This window comes from Polyodon spathula, chromosome 17, assembly GCF_017654505.1.
Source record: "Polyodon spathula isolate WHYD16114869_AA chromosome 17, ASM1765450v1, whole genome shotgun sequence".
NCBI classification, from domain to species: Eukaryota; Metazoa; Chordata; class Actinopteri; order Acipenseriformes; family Polyodontidae; genus Polyodon; species Polyodon spathula.
In genome coordinates, this window is record NC_054550.1 from 5636436 (window position 1) to 5658309 (window position 21874).

Genomic DNA, 21874 nt, shown 5'->3' on the forward strand with positions numbered 1-21874 from the left:
GAAATGTGCAGCAAACCAGTAATAAGTAATGGTGCTTTCCTGTCTTGGGATAGCAGGGTGATAAATAATCTGTTAGGGTGCTTGATATGAACCAAGTAAATCAAACAACATTTCAGGAAATTTGACAAGCCAGGCAAAAACGTACAAGTTTATGCCATTTAGAAAATAGACTGGAAATGAAATGGGTAAGGGAGGCTCATCTATTTTGTTTTACACAGTGCTACATTGCTTTTTTATGAGGGAAATATTTTGTGTTGGAATCTGCCGTGGTACAGGGGAATAAACAGCTGACCTTAACTGATCTTTTGAAAATACTCTCATCCCTGACGAGAAATGCACAAAATAAGTTTTCTGTTTTACAGAACACTTACAGTGGGTAAAGCAGGAATAACCAATGAGTAAGGAAAGATGCTCAGAAACTTACGTGGAACAAAGTCTGTAACTGGTTAGGCTTATTTCTGCATTACGCAGAACCATTGCGTTTTACATTTACCCAACAAAGTAAAATCTGTGTTTGAATGGCCACTCATGCAAATGATCTCACATTGTCATCACTGTGTCATTCGTCCATTGATTCGAATATTGCTCCTTAACTTGCACAGCTCCACTGGCTTCCAGTTAACCATCAGAATCTGATTTAGTGGTTCTTTTGATAATTTACAAGGACTTAATTAGCGCCAGCCGCAATAAGCTCTGTGAATTATACGCCATGGTGGGTTTGGTTCTAATGGTTAGCACATGCCGTCTTCATTCACACTGTTAGGTACAGTCAAACAGGAGGGTACTTTAATATGACATTTCAAAGCTCTTGCCCCATGACATTATGACAGGCTTGACACCAAGCCACTATGTAAGGTGTTATTGTAAATTGTTAATAGGGTTTTAATGCACAAGACTTCAGATTTCCACCTAGAAACCTCCACAATTTCTCATGCACTATTCAAGACTATATCAAGGCTTTGACAATTTGAGATACTGAAGACCAACATAGAATCAAGTGTCACAGGGCAAGCACTAGTTTTGATCCATTTACTGCTCATGTTGCTTTCGAAGGATATAAAATATCACAGATCCTCTGTTTTCCAGATAGCTCGTTAATCTTTTCAACCAAGCGCCCTGCTGTTGCAGTGAAGTATTTCCACTTTTTAAATAACGAACGCTTCATGAACTTATTCTTCTCTGAAGACACATCAGAGTGCCAAGTACAATGGAAACTTCTGAAAGACTTGTAACTTTCTGTGTTCTGTGAAACTCAATTGGCTGTGAGGGTTTCAGTAGAACAGAGTAGAAGAATGTAAAAGTACTTTCCATTTGCAGTTTCCTCGAAGATGCCATTATAGTAGGATAGTTGGGTAGTAGGATAACAACATCATAAAGATAAACTCCTGAAGTCTAGAAGTTACGCAACTAAAAACAACACAATGAACTAGACATGGTACTAAAGAAATAGCGCAACAGAAACACATCTCGTGAAATATTAAAACAGACGTTATTACAAACAGATAAATATGTTACCAATTGTTTTAAGAATCCTGGCAGTTAATTTTTTGGTTTATTGAAATTCAGGGGGTTATTAAAACAATCAGTTATGAAGGAAAGCAGCTGTCATCTGGAGAAGGTGAAAAAGCAACCTTTTTTTTCGATTTGCAGAAGCTGCTGTCTGAACTGGGAGGGAGATGCACCACTATACAGTAAAACAGAGTATACTGTATGTGAAAGAAATTATTATATCATATGAGTTTACTTTCTGATAATATTGCAGAGTCCATTAAAGAACGCGATCATGTGGCTAGTGACTATTTACTTTTCTGGAATGGTTTTGTGTTTTTGCAGAAACACAGCGGTATATATCCTCAAGTTTAGAGGTTTCTTCTTGTATAGCCTTTTTCTCTAACAATCTGGGTAGACCAATGTAGATAAAAAAAAAGATCAAACAACAATGACAGAGAAAAAAGGCTGGTGGGTTACCATTTTACAGCTATAGGGAGGGGTTTGAAGTGTGCACTGTAGGCTGTTGCATGGTTATATACCACCCATCTACCCACCCATTAGTAACTGCAAAATATATTAAAACAAATTGTCTTGAGTTACTAATAAATATTAAATGTGAATTTTAAAAAAGTTAGTTTTTTCTTTTCTTAAACTCTGGGGCATTAGCAGCAGAAGAGAATTTCAGAATATGCTTGTTTGGTCAAAAGAGCTGATTACAAACTAAGAAAAAAAATCTAAGAGGCTTTGAAATAAAGAAACTCTGCAGCATGTTTCCTTGTGATTTTAATAATAATTTGGTAGACGTAATGAGAAAGCCAGTTGCTGATTATTCTGTCACATTAGCCTTGTGGTTTGAATTTTTGGATTTGAATTCCTATGTAGCTGTTTATAGGAAGAAAACCTGGAAAGCAATAAAGTAAAAGACACTTCTTTTTTCTGGTGGTGCAGTAAAGCTACCTGTATCCGCAGAAAGTAAATGCTATATTCATTTTTGTTATATTTTATAAACACTACTTTACTAAGTAAATCACACAATCCAACTAGAAGTGTTTCTAACCATATAAATCCATTATTTGGTGCTTTGGCACATGGATTCAAAGAGGCAAAAGGCAGATGAAGGGAATTCTGTTACGTATCTGATGTGACTGTTTTGAATTGACTATGCAGTTAAGCACCCTAGTATTGAGAATAGAGTACGGGAGGTACTTCATATGGTACTGCTGATCTGTAATAGGTCATGTTTATCATTATACATTCAAGTAAAATAATCTTCTTTATTGAATCATACAGATCAGTCATACACACTGTTGTCAGTCTAAACCCTGACATACTAAGCACAAAACATCAGAACTTTGCATTTTGAAGCTGACAAGCTGCCAGTATAATTGTTTAAATTGGCCACCAAACCGTTTCCTGTCCAAGAGTGACATTGTGCATTCATCCTGCCAGTGGAAAGTCCACTTACACTAAAAGGAAATTTATTGAAACATAGGTGACAGCTGCATTTACATATTAAACATTGTCAGAGAAGTGCAGGATTCTCCTCATAAATGACATCTGTACCGCTAAAGCCATATTTTACTTTTGGTGTGAAGGTGCATTTCAATTGAGCCATTTGACGTGCTTGACAAGATGGTGCCTGTACTTTGTGATAACTTCAGTCTGAGAAAAGGAAAAAAAAGAAAAAGTCATTTGTAGTCTGGAAAGTGGACCTATGAATTGGTCCTTTGAATCATGATAACTGACAGACTTATTACAAGCAGAAATTAATTTACATTGTCCACTTTTCTTCATTCATACTGAAAAAAAAAAAAAAACTGACAAGTAATATAAATTACTTTTTTATTTGCCAGACCCAAACTCTCTTGTGACTGACATACAAATTGAAAGCAGGCTCAGAGGCTTTAAAATTATAATTGATCTGGGTAGTATGTTTCTTCATACCTATGACAGATGAAACTGTGAAAGGACTAAATGTAAGTGTCAGGTTGAGCGCCATGGAGATCACTGATGTACTGTATTGAGTGTTAAATGCCAGCACAGATGCAATAAAGATAATCGAGCAAGGGATATGCTCTTTGCACTTTGGTGATCATGTCAGTCTGTCTGCAGCTGTGAATAAGTTAACAACTCTCTTAGCTAGTAGATACAGCAGGACAACTTTCTCGAAGTTGTGGATTTCTGTCATCGCTACTAAAATACACATTTACAGAAGCTGTAAAGCATTTTACCCCAAAAATACATCTTGGAATGATGGTGGCTACAAATTTCTATTTTAAACCCTGAATGGAAGAGGAGGGCCAATCAATAAACATTAAAAACACTTCCATAAAGATTGCTAAAAAGTAGCTCATTAAAACTGAAATTAGCAAAGTATCACATATTGATCCCCTCCACAGCATCTTTTCATTGGTCCTACTGAATGTTTCAGCTTGCTTGCTTGCTTGTATTTTATTTAGCAAAAATCGTTGATACAGTATCCACATGAGGTAGAAGAAGACGCGCTTGTTTATCAAGCAGAACAAAGGGGTGCTGTGCATTATTCATTCCCTGCTTCACATTGGCCAAATTATATTGCTGGCCTGGGATCCTGTATTGAGAAAAGTACTGTAATGCATGTAATTCGCTTTTCACCCTGGTGACTTACTGAAATGGGATGTGAGAATATAGACTTTATACAGTTTGTAAGCAGCTGTTAAAATTCTTGATAACAAGCTTTAAATCGTCCATTATTGTGCTATGGCTCTTTGGAAAATCAACTGTTCTCTTATCACTCGACTTTGTGGCTCCTTTTAAAATGAATCAAGTTCTACAGTGCGGCATAATATCAAAAATAGCCAACTGTGCCCAGGCTTCTGCTGTCTTTATTGTCAATCAGAGAGTCCCATGTGCCTAAGATGATACTGTGGGTGCCCACTTCTAATACTTCTGGGTAGCACAATGGTTCTGGGCATAGTTAGTGTTAAACTCTGAATGACTCCCAGAAGTAAACAGCTATGCCCATCAGAGTTTAGATGCCAATTCCATGTATTGTATCTTTTAAAATTAGATTTAAAAAAATGTGTATTTGCCACCTAGCTCATCTGATCTGAGATCTCTGTATTCCATTCAGGGGGTGTTACTATATTGCCTTAATCATCAGTACTTTAATCATTAGTAAAGTATTTTGAAGTTTTCTTAGACTAAAGGCTATTTAAATTAATGTCTTCTCATTCACTTTCCAAATGTGATTGCAAAGGCTATGCTTTGCATTTGATCCACGAAGTAGCATAAATCTAAAAATGTTTCTGTGTGGACTCCTGATAGCAAACCCTCTTACCCCCCAGCAATCTGTTAATTGGCAACATAGAGACTGGGACCCAGTTTTAGGTGCTCACCTGATATGCAGACTGGCACCTTTTTTGTCTTTCTTAAAAAGGCTGGTGATATATTATAGACATCAACAGTCTTTAGAACAAAGATACTCTATCAGCAGCTTAGCATCGAAGTTGCACAATATAGTAAGGCACTGTTTTTGTTAATATTGCTATCAGGAATATTTATTATTAATATGTATTATTAAAGCAGTCTGCAATTCTTGGAAGCTCATATATATAATACTGATATAGTATCACATCAAAGCCTAAATATTTAATGTCTTCAAGCATTTCCCAGAATGCTTTATTTATACATGCTGTCAAAGAGTGTTACACATCTTAAATGTTGAATGAGCATTGTGTTATCACTTTATCATCACCTTAGTCAGGAATGCAACATTTACAAAAATACAAGTTAAGATTGTTGTTTTTAAAAAGTCTGGAGGTATGTTAATAGTTTTGATACCCTACTGTGTACTGTATATGACAAACTTAAACATTGTTCGGGTAGGTTCTTTCCCATTTTTAGTACATGTAAAAATAAAACCCAAAACTTTCTGGTATGTATTTTTCCCAGCATTTTCCAGATTAGGACTGACAAACATGTAAGTTAGTGTGAGGCATTTGTTGCACAGCAGCGCACAATGCAATTTGGTTACTCAAGGCAGATACCTTCATTGTTGTAAATACTCTTTTAACACACTGGCACTATCATCTGGTGGAGGCTTAAAGAGATAAGGAGACGAGGTCTGCTTTTTAAGTACCCTTTGAACAGGTTTGATCAAAGTTCCAGAACAACAAGAGCGAACCCTTAATGAAAACAATGCAGGTGATATTCCATCATTTATTGGATTCTCTTTTACCTTCAAGAACCCACAGGTGTTTAATTAAATGAGAAATTGAGAGGTGGGTGTACAGGTGGAGACTGTTGCTTTTTCACTTATTAAAATTCATGCCTCAAGTGCCTTCCCAATACAGTTCTACCATTATTAAAAATAAGAAAAAAAAACATATGCATAATACATATTAAAATATTTCCCATCTGACATATTTTTTTATACTTTGAGATGTACCAGTAAAATAATAAAATGATGAATAAAAATGCTTTGTATTTTGGTCTTTCCACACCAACTCAAACGGAAAAGTAACATTTCAGTGCCCATCTGTCTCAGATTTTCCTTGACAAATTTACCTGGGGGTTTTCTGACATGCTGAGTTCAGAAAATTTCCCCTTTGACTTCAGACCTTGCAAAGGTCAACCTAAAGTGAGAAAGGGACCTTGACCAGAAAAATCACCCTTGGTGCAATTTAGATGCTGCCATCATATATAGCACCTCATTCTACTGAATAGGGCTTTTCAGAAACCAATACTAGGAGCATCCTACTCACTTCTAGCATATTGCAAGACAAGGGGTAAATGACAAGTTTTATTCAAACTTCAGCCCTTACCCTGTATGGGTTGTAGGTCCTAAAATCTAAGTATTGCTGTAAGACCCTTAGGTACTAGTCTTCCAAATTCTGTAAAATACATTTGGTTTGAAGTCCCACCACTGGTCATTAAACCTCCTTGAAATTTGAATTTTTGCTATTTGTACCAAGTTTAGGCCGTAAGAACTTGGGTGGGCGGACTCCAAAAACTCACCTAAAGATATGTTTGGATTGATGTTAATGAGATCTACAAGCATCAAGCAAAATATGTTGGTATCCAGGGATTTGGGATTTTTGAAGTTGCATTTGTCATGCATTCGAACATGGCTTATGGCCACTTTGGTGAGGCTAAAGTGCCACATAGTTCTATCCAAACTGGCTATTTCTTCAACTTTGCATTCTGTGCGGACTGATCTAGAGGAAAAAGTAACAATGTGGGCTTCCAATTGCACTAGCTTAGAGCTGAGGGGTTATGAACTTCCATGGGACTTGGGACGTCTATCATAACAACAAAGTCCCAAGTCCCATATTCAAGTTCATGACCTCTCAGCTCCAAGCTAGTGCCATTAGAAGCGCTCATTGTTATTTTTTCCTCTAGATCAATCCTCAGAGAATGCATAAATGAAGAAATTAACAGTTTGGATAGAACTATGTGGTACTTAACCTCACCAAAGTGGCCATAAGCAATCCACTGCAGTCTGGCAATTTGCCAGGAGTAGGGTGCTCCTAGTATTGGTTTCTGAAAAGCCTTATTCAGTACAAGTAGAATGAGGTGCTACACATGATGGCAGCATCTAAATTGCACCAAGGGTGATTTTTCTGGTCAAGGTCCCTTTCTCACTTTAGGTTTACCTTTGCAAGGTCACAAGTCGAAGGGGACATTTTAAAAAAATAAATAATGGTCATAATTTCTGAATTCAGTGTGTCTGAAAACCCCCAGGTGAATTTTTCAAGAAAAATCTGAAATGGACGGGCAACGGCACTGGTTTTGTTGGCATGGAATAACCCATTTTAATAAAAACAGTGGTGAGATTACATTTCGATGAAACCATTTCAAATGTAGAAATATGATGAGAAAGGCTTGGAATCACCACTTTCGATAATATTGAAATAAGTACAGAGGAGCCATGTGAAGTAGTAAACCAACTGGTATATATAGTGTGCGTCTCTTAAAGTAATCCTCAGAGCTAGCTCTTTGAGCTTCTGTGTGAAATGACTTACAGTCTGCAAGAATAGTTCAGCTAAGGATTAGGAGTAATCAATAGCCATGAACATCACCTACAACAGTCTATATAAAATGGAGCTGGATGGATTACATTAATCTCCCTGTTCACAGGTGACCAAGCAGAAATGTAGCCTGTGTCCATCAGAAGGTGTTTGCCATGAAGACGTGCTAGGCAGTATGATGGGCATTAGCTTAAACAAGGGTACTGCAGGGCTTATCAGAGCAGACATATATTGTGCTGTTGGTTTCCAGTGTTGTACCAGGTTCCTATTCAAAGATGGGTGAACCAGGGTTGCCAGTTGATAGAGCTAGAAGACTGTTGTACAGTAGCCATTAGAAAAGGTTGAATTTATTATAAGGAAGAAACATGTTTTTAAAGCACTGAAAATCTCGGATATAAAGAATTCACAGTTGTATAACATCTGCTTTTCATGTTCCAAGTGATGTCTGCTGATAAGATCCTAGCTGAGTTAAAGTTGTGGTCAATGCCTTCTGTTGTATCACTTTCAGTATAGCATTCTGTTGTTGTTTTCTTTTTACCAGCTCCCCTTTTCAGTCTGTAGAAAATGGGTCAAGAATATTTGTTTTGATTGGAGGAGTTTAATTTAGGCCTGTCTTCATTTGAACCTGTTAGCTTGGTTGCCATAGTTATGGCTACAAAAGCAAGACCTTAAGAATACAATTTGTTGCTGACAGCTGTGGTTTAATGAGAGAGGGAGCAAGAGAGAGAGAGCTTCTGGGAAATGGATGATTTCCTGAATTATACATAGAAAAAACACTTTTTGTGAGACTGTGCTGCTGTTTTACCTGCATTTTTAAAATCTCACTGTTACACAAACGTATATATAGATATTGTTACTTTTACTCTCACTGAGCCCACAATTGAAAAGTAGTAATCTCTACCTGCTTTTAGCCACAAACTGTAGAAATCTGTGCTCAAAATGGAAAATTCTGTCCACTATCAGTGTTACATGGCAAAAAATGTAAGACCCAAATAGCAAATGAAGGATATAGAACTAGAACCGGCTCACTCGTCACTGTCAGCAACCCGACAGTGCAGAGAAGCAATCAAACAGGAAAACAAAATGATTGGGTATGTAGCAGAACATGTAGTGTGAAATCGAGGGAGGTTATGATGAGAAAGTATAATGTTCTGGCTAAAGCGCACTTAGAGTAGCATGTCCTATTACGGTCACCACAGTACCGAAAGGGCAATATAGCCCTGGAGCAAGTCCAGTGAAGAGCAGCCAGACTAATCCCAGGCTTAAAGGAGTGAGCTCTGAAGAGACTGAATCTATTTAGCCTGGAACAAAGAAGAATTGGGGGGGCAGGACTGAGGTCTTTAAAAGGAGTTGTCACACATTAGTTAACCCTGAGCAATACTTTAAGCACAGTACAGAAACCAGGACCAGAGGACGCAGTTGTAAATTAAGTGGAGATGGACATGAAATGGGCTGTGTTGTTGTGGCAGAATCATTTGGATCCTTTTAAGACACAACTTGAAAAACATTTTGAGATCAATCAGCCACTAGGAATTGGGCACAAATAGACCAGAAAAGTTTTCAAACATAATCTGTTGTACAACATGCTGCTCATCTGAGTGTGGTTTCTGGAATGGAAATTGGGTTGAGTTAATGTTGAAATTGTTACTTTAAATACAAATGCATTCTCTGAGTACTACCATGTTGTTGTGCACACAGAAACAAGCCATGTATAATTAAGAGCCCTTCCCTCGATTGATACCTATAATGCATAAGGGATTGGAGGAGAATAAAACATGTATGTGCACTAATGAGGTTAAAAGCCCTTGCAGGAGATGGGGTTATCTCTTTAAAACAGGATGTGCTTAAATCATCAGCTCTCCCTGATGGCCTAGCCAGACTCTTGTAATCAGAGAATGAGTTTAAAGTAGGGTTTAATTCCTTCTTTATCCCTTAATAATAGCTCGCTATCAAGAATTACTTTTTTATTTATTATTTCAGAATAGACGTTTTTAAAGCTAGGATTTCTTTCTTTTTTTTTTTTTTTTTACACAGGAGCTATCACAAAGAGTGCAGGATATTGCATTTCTTAAATGTGAATAGACAAAATAATAATCTTCACACATGGATTTTCCATACGCACAAAAAGCTTATTTCTCTCAAATTTTGTGCACAAATTTGTTTACATCCCTGTTAGTGAGCATTTCTCCATTGCCAAGGTAATCCATCCACCTGACAGGTGTGGCATGTCAAGAAGCTGATTAAACAACATGATCATTACACAGGTGCACCTTGTGCTGGGGACAATAAAAGGCCACTCTAAAATCTGTGTGTTTTTTCACACAACACAATGCCACAGATTAGTCAAGTTTTGAGGGAGCGTGCAATTGTCATTCTGACTGCAGGAATGTCCACCAGAGCTGTTGCCAGAGAATTGAATGTTCATTTCTCTACCATAAGCCGCCTCCAACATCGTTTTTGAGAATTTGGCAGTACGTCCAACCGGCCTCACAACCGCAGACCACGTGTAACCACGCCAACCCAGAACGGCGTTGTAACTGACTGCAGTGGGCAAATGCTCACCTTTGATGGCCACTGGCACGCTGGAGAAGTGTGCTCTTCACAGATGAATCCCAGTTTCAACTGTACTGGGCAGATGGCAGACAGCATGTATGGCCTTGTGTGGGTGAGCGATTTGCTGATGTCAACGTTGTGAACAGAGTGCCCCATGGTGGCGGTGGGGTTATGGTATGGGCAGGCATAAGCTACGGACAACGAACACAATTGCATTTTATCGATGGCAGTTTGAATGCACAGAGATACCGTGATGAGATCCTGAGGCCCATTGTCGTGCCATTCATCACCTCATGTTTCAGCATGATAATGCACGGCCCCATGTCGCAAGGATCTGTACACAATTCCTGGAAGCTGAAAATGTCTCAGTTCTTCCATTGCCTGCATACTCACCAGACATGTCACCCATTGAGCATGTTTGGAATGCTCTGGATCGACGTGTACGACAGCGTGTTCCAGTTCCCGCCAATATCCAGCAACTTCGCACAGCCATTGAAGAGGAGTGGGACAACATTCCACAGGCCACAATCAACAGCCTGATCAACTCTATGCGAAGGAGATGTGTGGAGCTGCATGAGGCAAATGGTGGTCACACCAGATACTGACTGGTTTTCTGATCCACACGCCTACCTTTTTTTTTTAAGGTATCTGTGACCAACAGATGCATATCTGTATTCCCAGTCATGTGAAATCCATAGATTAGGGCCTAATGAATTTATTTCAATTGACTGATTTCCTTATATGAACTGTAATTCAGTAAAATCTTTGACATTGTTGAATGTTGCGTTTATATTTTTGTTCAGTGTAATAGAGTGCATGAAGCAATTTCACTACCTACAACTGTCATATAATAGCTTCATCCCATGGAACCCCAGAAAAAGGCAGGATTCAAGCTACTTTGCTACAGTTTGTATTTAAGTAAAATTTTAACGTTCCAACTGTCTGTAAGGTCCAGCAGAAATTATGGCAATTACTATGGTAATTTTTATAAAATCTCTCAGGCAGTGTAGCTGCTGGGTTAATGTTTTGGTGTTTAGTTTCAGGAAGTGCAAACACCATCAAATATATACATGTCATTCACACTTCCATGATTACAGGGTGTGTAGACATCTACTGACAGAAAGGTCCAAGCACAGCTGACGCAAATGCCGAACATATTATAAACCCAGCTGCAGGCCTTTTTTAAAACGGCCTAGAGGGATTTGGAAGGTTCTTTACAAACCCCTTGTATTTTTTCTGATTAGAGATTAAATGATTTGAAGAAATTCCCTGCAGGCATTAATGTATATACTGTATGTACAATACACATTGCTCAAACAAAAAATAAATAAAAAAAAATACCAGCAATGTTCTTTTTCAATTGCCAAATGCATCTTCGACCTGCATATACTTTTAAAATCACTTCCACACTAACCCCATTTGCTAATGTTTCAAAGGCAGGGAGACTTTCGCTAATGGCTTCGCACTAATCCATTAATTGCGTTGAATCCTATTCAGGACCAGCTTGGACGTCCTCAAATGCACAACATGCTTTCTCAAACAAGCAAAAAAGCCTTGGTAACATGCTGATCTCTACAAGTTACCTTGGTTACAGAGTCTTCAGAACACCCACCCCCCCCATGACCCCTAAAGTACAGCAGAGCTGACTGCTGTGGAATAGGCTAAATGCTGGCTGATGAATCAGTACTGCATAAATTAAAGAATAAACCCTTAAGCAGGGTTACTGAGAGTTTAGGTCTTTTAATCTGCCATCTGTATTTACCATTCCATCATCAGGTTACGAAGGGCTGCTGCAGTGGAACTGTTTCAATAGAGAGCTGCAGGTCTTTCCTTGCAAAGGAATCTTTACAGGGGGCATTCGCTTAAGAGGAAAAATAGATAAACTTTGGGATTTTTTTTTGTTTAAAATGAGTAACACATAAAAGTGTGCAGTGTCAGATACCGTGTGGAGGTCTGCACAACAGCAGATCCTTCAACCCATGTTTCGGCTAATGCCGTCATGACTTTCTACTTGACTTTCCTTGCAAGTTTTACCTCATTGAAATAGAACCCATGTTGTGAAGTATATTTATGGGGTTTAGTGTGCAAAGGGTTAAAAACCTCACTGTAATGTTCAGCCACAACAATGGACCATGTTTCTTTGTTGCCCATATCATGTAGCTTTTTGCAATAATCAGTTATGTGCTTAAACCAAAAGTTTTTTTGTTTTTTTTTTAAACTTGAAATTCTAAATCAAAATAGCTGTTTAAAAATGGTCGTACATTAGTGAGCTCCGTTGGCAAGCTGCATCTTGAGATAAAAAAAATACATTCCCTTTGCAGTTGTACCCAGTTGAGAAAAGATTGATATCTTTTGTTTTCTTATTATATTCTTATGAATTTTCTGGTTATAATATAGAGAACTTTACAGAATTGGTCACAGATTCACAAGAATTCAGCTATAACGTCAAATGAATAATAGCTGTTCCAATAAAATTTATACGAATTTCAGGTCATATTTTCATCTGTTTTGTATGGTACGCATGCAAGCCTTTTATCCAACAGAATTGGTTGACACTGTTGGAAATATCTGTGCAATGCTGTGTTCTGGTGGGAGTTGGTTTTCGATTGGTCAGGCTGGTTCAAGAGACTGTATGCTGGGTTAAGAGCTGGCAATGCTAATTCAAGAAACAGTCAAACAATTTAAAGCCTCTACTATAAAATACTATATTGCAAGTTGAAACCTGTCAAGATGCGTTAAACCTTAGCAGAGAGATCGGCACTGTCAGTAATATTAAGAAGCAAACCTGCAGATTACTAGGTTCTTATTTCCTTGTACCACTCCAACAAGTTCAAGTTCTAGGTAAGACTCACTACTCTGAAACTAGATACCATTGCTGTGGGGTTGATGAAGGGGGGGGGGGGTGGATTATAAATGTAAAAATGTACAGTGCTGTATATTTGCAAATGTTCTGTTTTGATGTAATGTGTCACCCGATGTGATTGAGATCAGTGAATGGGATGTTATCAAGCAAACATGATCAAAAGGTAGAGCAGGTCCTGATCAAGCGCTTTAATGGACGTTGGATGTAGTAGCCACTAGAGGGCGCTAAAAAGCGATGTTGAAATAATAGTAAAATTACTTAAATTTTAATTAATTAGGTTTAGGGGTTGAGATTAGGTTTAGGGGTAGATATTAGGTTAGTTATAGACATTAGGTTTAGGTGTAGGGGGTAGATTTAGGGCCAATAGGTACTAGTGGTCCATCCATATGGGCTGATTTTTGCTTGGTAGCTTCCCATTTAATCGATTGATCTCAGTCAGATCTGCTGAAATACGTGTACAACAATAATAATAAAAATAAAATTCTAAAAAAAAAAAAAAAAAAAAAAAAAGCAAACCCGGGGCTGTATTATAAGAGCAGTTCTGGTCATAGAAAAGTTGGGACACCCTCAAATTAAAAGTAGGACAGCAATGTTCTTCCATGTAAAAATCAATAGTTTTTACTCACAAAAATGTGCTTGCTGAGAATGCAAATGAAACTGTAATACTGAAAACAGCTGGATCTATTATAAAGGTTCAATAGGCTCTTGCAGTCAAACAGCCTGTGTTCCATTCCAAGGGGTAAACATTGATTTTGGAGAGGAAACACAGCAGGCAAAGATAACATTGTTCTAAAGAACCATGACAAAAAACAATCGTTCTCAAACACAAAGCAGTCTACACTGAATGGTGACCTTTTACTATTTCAAAAGCTCATTGTGTGCCTAAAACAGGGCAATTTCAAAATGACAATAATGATTAAAAATGGCAATTGCAATTTTACAAATTTTTTTTGTAAATTATGTCAAAAGAATTTTCAGAATTTTCCAACTAAATCTTCATTCAGAAATTGGTTCCTACAGGTTTTGCACTGTTGTAGACCTCTGTCATAAAGTGCAACATTACAGTTATTATTGTTTCTATTTTGATACAAATATAAATAATAATGAATCCAGAAGTATTGTTGAATATCATGCTTATTCAACAGAAACGTTTCTATAAAGATTTACATTAACTTTTCACCAAATACTCATTGTTAAACTTTGTTCACTTTTATTACTAAGTTTCATTTTTAGTGCTACTGAACATAAATAAGAAAAGGCAGAATGGGAAAAACATGTTTTATTACCTTTTCGTAGGGCAGACGTAGAACCTCAGAATACATGGACATTGGCAGATTCCAGTCAGTTAGACATGTACACTTTGGTGCCCTACTCAATGATAGCTTTGTATTTCTCTCAGTGAATGAAATCCATTATTGACTGGGTAGGAGTTAAGATCTGAAAGGGATTATTAGTTTATGGCCATTTATTTACTTGTTTTTGTTTAGTCTAAAAATATGTGTGATTCGCACATTCATGATAGGATTCATGGCAGGGGGATACAGTGTTTTATTTCTAAAATGTTGAAAATTCTCCATAGTGTCTTTTATAAACAAAATTCAAAGTATCAGAGTCATTTTAAGCGGTGCTCCATCAATGCTGTAAATGTTAACCATGAAACATAGAAATGTGTATGGTATGTGTCTTTTAAGAACTGGATATTTCACCACCTTGACTGAACTGCTTTACAGTGCTTGATTACTTTGAATATCTGGTGAATAAAATACCTTGTTTCTGTTTTATCTGCCAGTGATAAAAGGCTTGTATTTGAGAAACTAGAGAGATTTCAAGTTATGGTTGGCTGGGCTACAAAGGATTAATTACTTATTGCTTTTACAGGTGGCTTTTCAGAGCAACTAGTCGACTCTACATCTGTGCTTTATGGTAATACGAGAAGGAAAGCATTTATCTTTACTTGCAAACATCCTTTAAAATTGGGTAAGCATAGGCAAGGACGTTCCTCTGAATAGAATGCTAGGGAGTCGCTATAAAATGTCAGGTAAAGTAAGGAGAACCAGGAGACATACACAGTAGCAATGCCTAAAAAAGTGAAAAGGATAACTTTGTAGTTATATACAATGCCTTTTTCAGGATAAATTCAGCAGTTCCTATAGGTTCCCTCTGCTGGGTAGTGCATTTCAAAGCAAAGACTCAACCATGAGCACCAAGGCACTTTCAAAAGAACTCCGGGACAAAGTTGTTCAAAGGCACAGTGGGATCTGGCCTGCATGGTAGGGTGGCAAGAAGGAAGCCATTACTCAAGAACACCCATCATGAATCCTGTTTGAAGTATGCAAAAAAACACAGGAGATTCTGTAGCCAGGTGACAAAAAGTTTTGTGGTCTGATGAAACCACCAAAATGGCCTAAATGCAAAGTGTTATGTTTTGTGCAAACCCAACACAGCACATCACCCAAAGAACACCACCCCTACTGTGAAGCAAGGTGGTGGCAGCATCATGTTATGGGGATGTTTCTCAGCAGTAGGGACTGGGGCACTTGAAGAGAAGTCCTTGAGGAAAACCTGCTGCCCTCTGCAAGAAAGCTGAAACTAGGATGGAAGTTCACCTTTCAGCATGACAACGACCCAAAGCACACAGCCAAAGGTACACTGGAGTGGCTAAGGAACAAAAAGGTAAATGTCCTTGAGTGGCCCAGTCAGATCCCAGACCTAAATCCAATCGAAAATTTGTGGCATGACTTGAAGATTGCTGTCCAAGGAACTTGACAGAGCTTGAACAGTTTTGTAAAGAAGAATGGTCAAATATTGTCAAATCTAGGTGTGCAAAGTTGGTAGAGACCTATCCCAACAGACTCACATCTTAATTGCTGCCAAAGATGCTTCCACCAAGTATTAACTCAGGGGGGTGGAGACTTATCTAATTATGATCTTTCAGTTTTGTATTTTTAATATATAATTTTTTTCTCAATAAAAACTTTTTTCCTCTTAATAGTGTGTTGAATGGTGTGTTTATAAGTGGAAAAAAATCCTAATTTAAATGCATGAAACTCTGAGGCCCTGACACAACAAAACGTGAAAAAAGTTCAAGAGTGTGTAGACTTTCTATAGGCACTGTATGTATAGCATCGCTTCTCTCACTAATGCAGACTAGGTGTTTTCTTAAGAAGTTCAAATGAATCAAAAACAGTGTGCTGGTATAAGGCGAATATGAATAGGATAGCACTAGCAAGGTAGTGATTTACTGTGGGCTCTGTTACAATTTTTCTGTTGCAAAAAAATATACTTCCGTTTTCACTTCGCTCATCTAGTAAAATTTTAGATGGGCAAAATTGATTTAAACTTGGGGATAATAAGATCTAATTTTCTGTCTTCACAGTCTGCAATGTGTTTAATGTGGTCGATATTTAAATCGGGTGCTAGTATTTTTTTCCTTGACTACTTTCATTCTTTGGAACAGATACGAATTTGACAAACATTAACTAAAAATAATTAATGTTAATGTTAACTTAAATATGACAAAACCATGTACATTATCTAGAATACTATGTTTTACAGATCTTGTGAGGGCAGTAATCCTGGATTATTACTGCTTTAATATTTATATAACTTTTACAACCCTCATCCTGCGCTTTGAAATAAGCCTATTCTTCATTTACTGTAGCACATCCTGAGGCCTCCCTATTGCTGACAGCTAACAAGCTGTTCGTTGTTTCAAGGTTTTGACTGGCACTAACCGAGTCTGAACACTAAGACAAATGTCGTCCGAATCTGCTGAGCTATAAAGCATTGGGACTCTAGTTTCAGATCCTATCAGTACTGGAAGGCCAGCTGTTGATGTACAGCTTAAGTTCAAAGCCTGGCTTGTTTTTATCATCAGAAATCTTTGGGCCTTTATTTCCTTTCATGATATTTTTAGACCAGGTAAACACCTATGAGATTCTAGGCCTCGTTTTCAAGGGCGGGACCTTTTTGTCTGGAAAGAGGTGACGATTTTTTGCAAACAAGAATCTTATATACATAACATGTACAGTAAAAAAGCACTTTCCTGTTCAGTACACTGTGACAATATATTTTAGAAAGAACAGTGTTAGCCTGTGTTTATCAAATCAGATCATTGTGTTTACTGTACTTGCTTACTATTCTCTATTTGGTGTTGGTCAATATCCCTGTCTTGAGATACAAGGTGAGGCACATTTAAAAGGTACAACACATCAGCACACATGAGTTATTATACAAGTTATACAATGCAGTATTGTCATTCTCTTGCTGCCTTAGCCAGAAGAGACTGAAGTGGAGCAATTGATAAATTTAAATCAGAACCATAATGTAACCCTATTACTTACAATATCTTTAAGTAAACCAGGCTTCTTTCCAAGAAGTTGATCATACTATCCTCCAAGGGTTATTAGTTTCATTTTGAAAAGGTTTTGCTACTGACTTTCGAACTGAAGCATCACAATGGCTCTGTTGCGACACTGTTCTTCTGTCTTACGGTAAATAGCATTGTACTGTACGATTAACCAAAAAAATAAATAACAAGGCTTCTCAGCAGTATATTGGATTATGACATCAGCTGCCTGCATTGGCAATAGTTAGAAATACAGACAGCGTTTTCGTTTGCTAGAATGTAAGCTTCCTTCATGTCTCAGCATTTCCTGATGATAGACACTGATTCCAGACATTATTATTATTATTATTATTATTATTATTATTATTATTATTATTATTATTATTATTATTTCTGCGATCAACATGTGTTATAATAACATCCTGTACATGGCACTTAGAAATCGTTTCAAGTTGTATGCTGTTCTTTTAAAAATCTCATTCGTATCTTTATAAAGTGCCTGATTTAATTTTGCGTCATAAAAAGGACTTTTTATAAGGAACTCTGCCTTTCATTCTGCTTTCCATCACAATGCCGATGACTGCAATGATAGATATGCTGAATCCGTGAATGTTTAGGATTATACTGTAATCTCAGGTCCCATGGCCAGTTGCATAAAACGCCTTTTAAGTATTACATTTCATTTAGCACAAGCATACATTTTCCCTTATCTAAGGTGTTAACTTAAGTGCTTTTAAATTGGTTTCCGCAACAAACTCAAGAACTATGTAAATGAGCCTTATAGCCAGCTTCCCAGCTGCAAAGGGCTGCATTAATGGAAACTTTCCAGGGAAAAAAAAAGCTGAAAACAAACCTGCTCAATATTGTTTGTATAATATAATCCTGGGTGCTGGGCAGTATCATTCAGTCTTGTTAATGTTTGCCCTTTATTAGTTACCCACATTACATTCTGCATTGAACATTACTGTTTAGATACAATAAGTACCACTAGTATTAACAGAGATAAGGCAATTGATCAAGTTACCTTACCTGGGGAGAGGCAGGTGCATCGATGGTCCATGATGATCCTGGAGGTATTAATGGCTTCTTCTGTCTGTGTTTGCCTCTAAACCTGGTATTTATACTATAGCAGTTTTAGAACATACATGACTATAGTTTGTGTTTGTTATCTACTAACTAGCAATAGAAATGGGTTATTCAGCTGTTACTCCATTCTAGTGCAACCATCTACTAACTCTTTCACAAGGTTATTGTGGTTAATTGTTTCCCATATTTTACTTTCCCATATATTTCTGCACATGCTTTCTCTCTCCCAATTATTTTAAAGTTACTTTAGCAACTCTACTATGTCAAAGTCACTTTCAGCAAGCTGGTTCAACATCATCAACACATTTTCTTTTCCTTCCACGTCCTGTAAATTGAAGTTTTTATTTTGTTTATGCATTTTAGAAGCGCCTCAGAAGATTGATGAGAATGCTGCGGAATCCTTCTCCGATTCCTCATTGTTTGCTCACTGGGGACAAGACCTGAGCCCGGAGAACCAGAGAACTGCACTCAAGAAATTCCAATACTACGGTTACAATGCCTACCTAAGTGATCGCCTTTCACTGGACAGAAGCATACCTGACTTCAGGCCTAATGGGTAACTGATACTTTGAATTATTCTTTGTCTTGCTAATGTGCAATTGTAGGGGCCAACTGCATTAAGGTAAAATTCTCACATCATGCACTTAATGCACAAATATAAACCCACACAAACATCATCAATTGGAAACTGTCAATAAGCTTATATTTATTGTATTACAGTAAATCATTTTTAGTATTCATCTTTAAGAATCAAACATATATGTAATGCTGCCAACAAAATTATAAAAGGCAACCTTTGGGATACTCTCAGTTGCATTTTAGTGACAAGTGCAGCTTATACATTATTTCATTTTCCAAATGTGTATCTGTTGCATTAATGTGCTCTTTTGCTGTAAATCACATCAAAATTTTGACTTACAGATATGGGCCCTATTCGTAAGCCTTGAACTCAATTGTTATTTAAAGAGTGCTTTCATAAATAAAATTAAGTTTGGTATTCATGAAACTGAAAATATTGATAAAGGTGTTTCATGAATAGAACTATAATTGTTAGATCTGTTCTGAAGGTCAACCTATCATTTAAAAATCTGAGAAATCAAATGTTATTAATAGCATTGTGCATACAGAGAGGTTTTTCTGCTTTTTGTTTTACTTTGGTTTGATTTGCTTGCTGCAACAATTTCTATAAAAATCGATTTCAGTTTTAACTTGTCAGCATATGAGATGGAGGCTTCATTGTCTTAGAACCATACGGGACTGCACTACAGGCAATAGCATAACTAAGAGAGTACTCTTTTTTATGAAACAATACAAATGAAATCAGCTTAAATCGTTCCTGTCTAAGTTTTGTAAAGGTGTAAAAGTGTTCTTGAGACTGCCAGCAAAGCAGCCCTTACATTGCAAGTCTGTATATTTTTTTTTTCTAATTGGTTACCGTGGGGATGCTGCTGCCACTATTATATCAAGGTAAAGGTTGCTTGGCTTGTTTTTGACCCTCACTATTCTATGTATTGGTGATTCTTCTCCACTAGGGAGCTTACAGTAATTGACTTGTCAAAGTTACCGCGAGTGATTTGCAGAACACAACCTGGCATTTATAGCATTTGCTCTGTTTACTGTTGCTGCAATTTCTTTTTAAATGCAAACAACAATATTTATTATGTGCATATATCCTGGATCAATAAACCGCTGAGGGATTCCTAGAGAAGCAATTTCAGTGTACAGCACGGAACTGTGGTCTTAGAACATTATGTTGCTGCCTGTTTCTACTCATACACATTGTTACTTTACCTGTTTCAGCACATCAGTTTTTTTAATGGTAGCAAGTGCAATTGCTTCAGGAGCAATCCTCCACCCATCACATGAAGAGAAATCTATGTACTTACAGTTCTCGTAAAACTGGGTGATTTGCAAAAAAAAAAAAAAAAAAAAAAAAAAAAAAAATATTGTATAACAATAGCATAATCCTTCATTTTTTAAAAAATTCCTGTCAGTGTTTTGTAAATTTTGTTTGCCAGTTTAGTTTGTGCCCAACAGGAAAAGAGAATCCAGAGACTTTGGAGCACCATTGCTTGGTAATTACAGTACAGCAAAGGTCAGACATGCTGCAGCTCAAGAGTTGTTGTACAGCTTGGTGTCAAATCTGCCCGCTGTTGTCTCTTTTAGATTGCAGTACTTATTTTACCTTTTAAAATAGAACAATGGCACCTTCGGTAGGTTACCTGTTACTGTGGCAACAACTGTTTTTTAGCTCCAGTAATTAAATACTTTTTAGCACATATGCCCTGCCGAGGTCATTTTATTCCAGCTGCAAAGTAAATAACATTGTTATCATGTACAGACAGAACTCTCCTTGGGCTATTAAAGCTGAAATGTCAGCTGTTACCTGAGAGAATCAGATTTTCAGTGATATAAGGAACAGTCTGTCGTTGGGGCCAGAAGAGAAGTGTTTTAGACTATTACATAAGTAATACTTAAGTCTTTAATAGTGTTTTACTTTTAGATAGACGGCTCTTATCACTTAATATGGCATATGTAAAAAGGAAGATGCAACAGTAGCTGTCAGTGTTTTAATCGTTAAGTCAGGTAAACTAGTCTAGTTGCCGAATGCATGTAAAAGTTGTAAGCAGAAAATTATACAAAACTGTGGTACCTCCTACTGTATGGGTGTGCTGTATAAAAAAATAGATGTTTCTGTGCATCAGGTTTCATTGCAAACAAAAGGTTTTCCAATTGGTTCAAAATAAGTTCATGTCAAGTACAGGCTGTATCAGGTGAAAAAAAATCCAAAACTTCCATGTCTTTTATTGTTCATTATATGACAAGTGAAATCACTCTGCCATTCACTTTCACAGGGATCCCAAATTCTACTATCTTGCGAAAAGAAAATGGTTTGGAGAAACTGTCCTCATATAGAGTCTGTTGACAACGTACTGCAGTTATAGTGGCCTGTTGTACAGCCAAATGGCTGATTCGGTTGAAAACCAGGCCCTTAAAACAGAGAAAGACCAAAGCATTTGTCATATAACGGCTATAACTAGAGGACAGAGTAAACAGTGTAATTCAAGACACAGAGTCTCTCATGCCAGTATAAAACCCTCGACTGTCATTAAGCGTTAGAAAGGTAGGCACTTTTACAATTGTTTTTTTTTTGTTGTTGTTGTTTTTTTTTTTTTCAGATGCAAAAACATCTCCCACCCCACAAACCTCCCTCAAGTCAGTATAGTGTTCATATTTGTAAATGAAGCTCTGTCCGTTATCTTGAGATCCATTCATTCAGCCATAGAAAGGACCCCTGCTCATCTGCTGAAGGAGATTGTTCTGGTGGATGACAACAGCAATGATGGTAAGTGCGTATTTTGTGCAATAATGCTTAGAGGAGCAGTCGAAAGGTGTTGTAAATGTGCAAATATGTTACGTTAGATGTTTCTGGGTTGGTAATTGCATGTTGCTCATTAACACATTGTCAGGTTTTTGCTAAAGTCTCTTTGAGCTAAAATATATACATATTTTACAGAGGCA

At 37.2% G+C, this 21874-nt stretch overlaps 1 protein-coding gene across 1 annotated transcript in view; it reads left to right on the plus strand.

The window, feature by feature from the left end:
* LOC121330242 (polypeptide N-acetylgalactosaminyltransferase 18) overlaps positions 1-21874 on the plus strand; it is a 91604-nt gene that overhangs the window by 26623 nt on the left and 43107 nt on the right. The window contains exons 2-3 of the mRNA XM_041276596.1: positions 18716-18908; positions 21532-21698. Of these exons, the coding sequence (XP_041132530.1) occupies positions 18716-18908; positions 21532-21698 (360 nt within the window). The remainder of the gene's footprint in view (positions 1-18715; positions 18909-21531; positions 21699-21874) is intronic.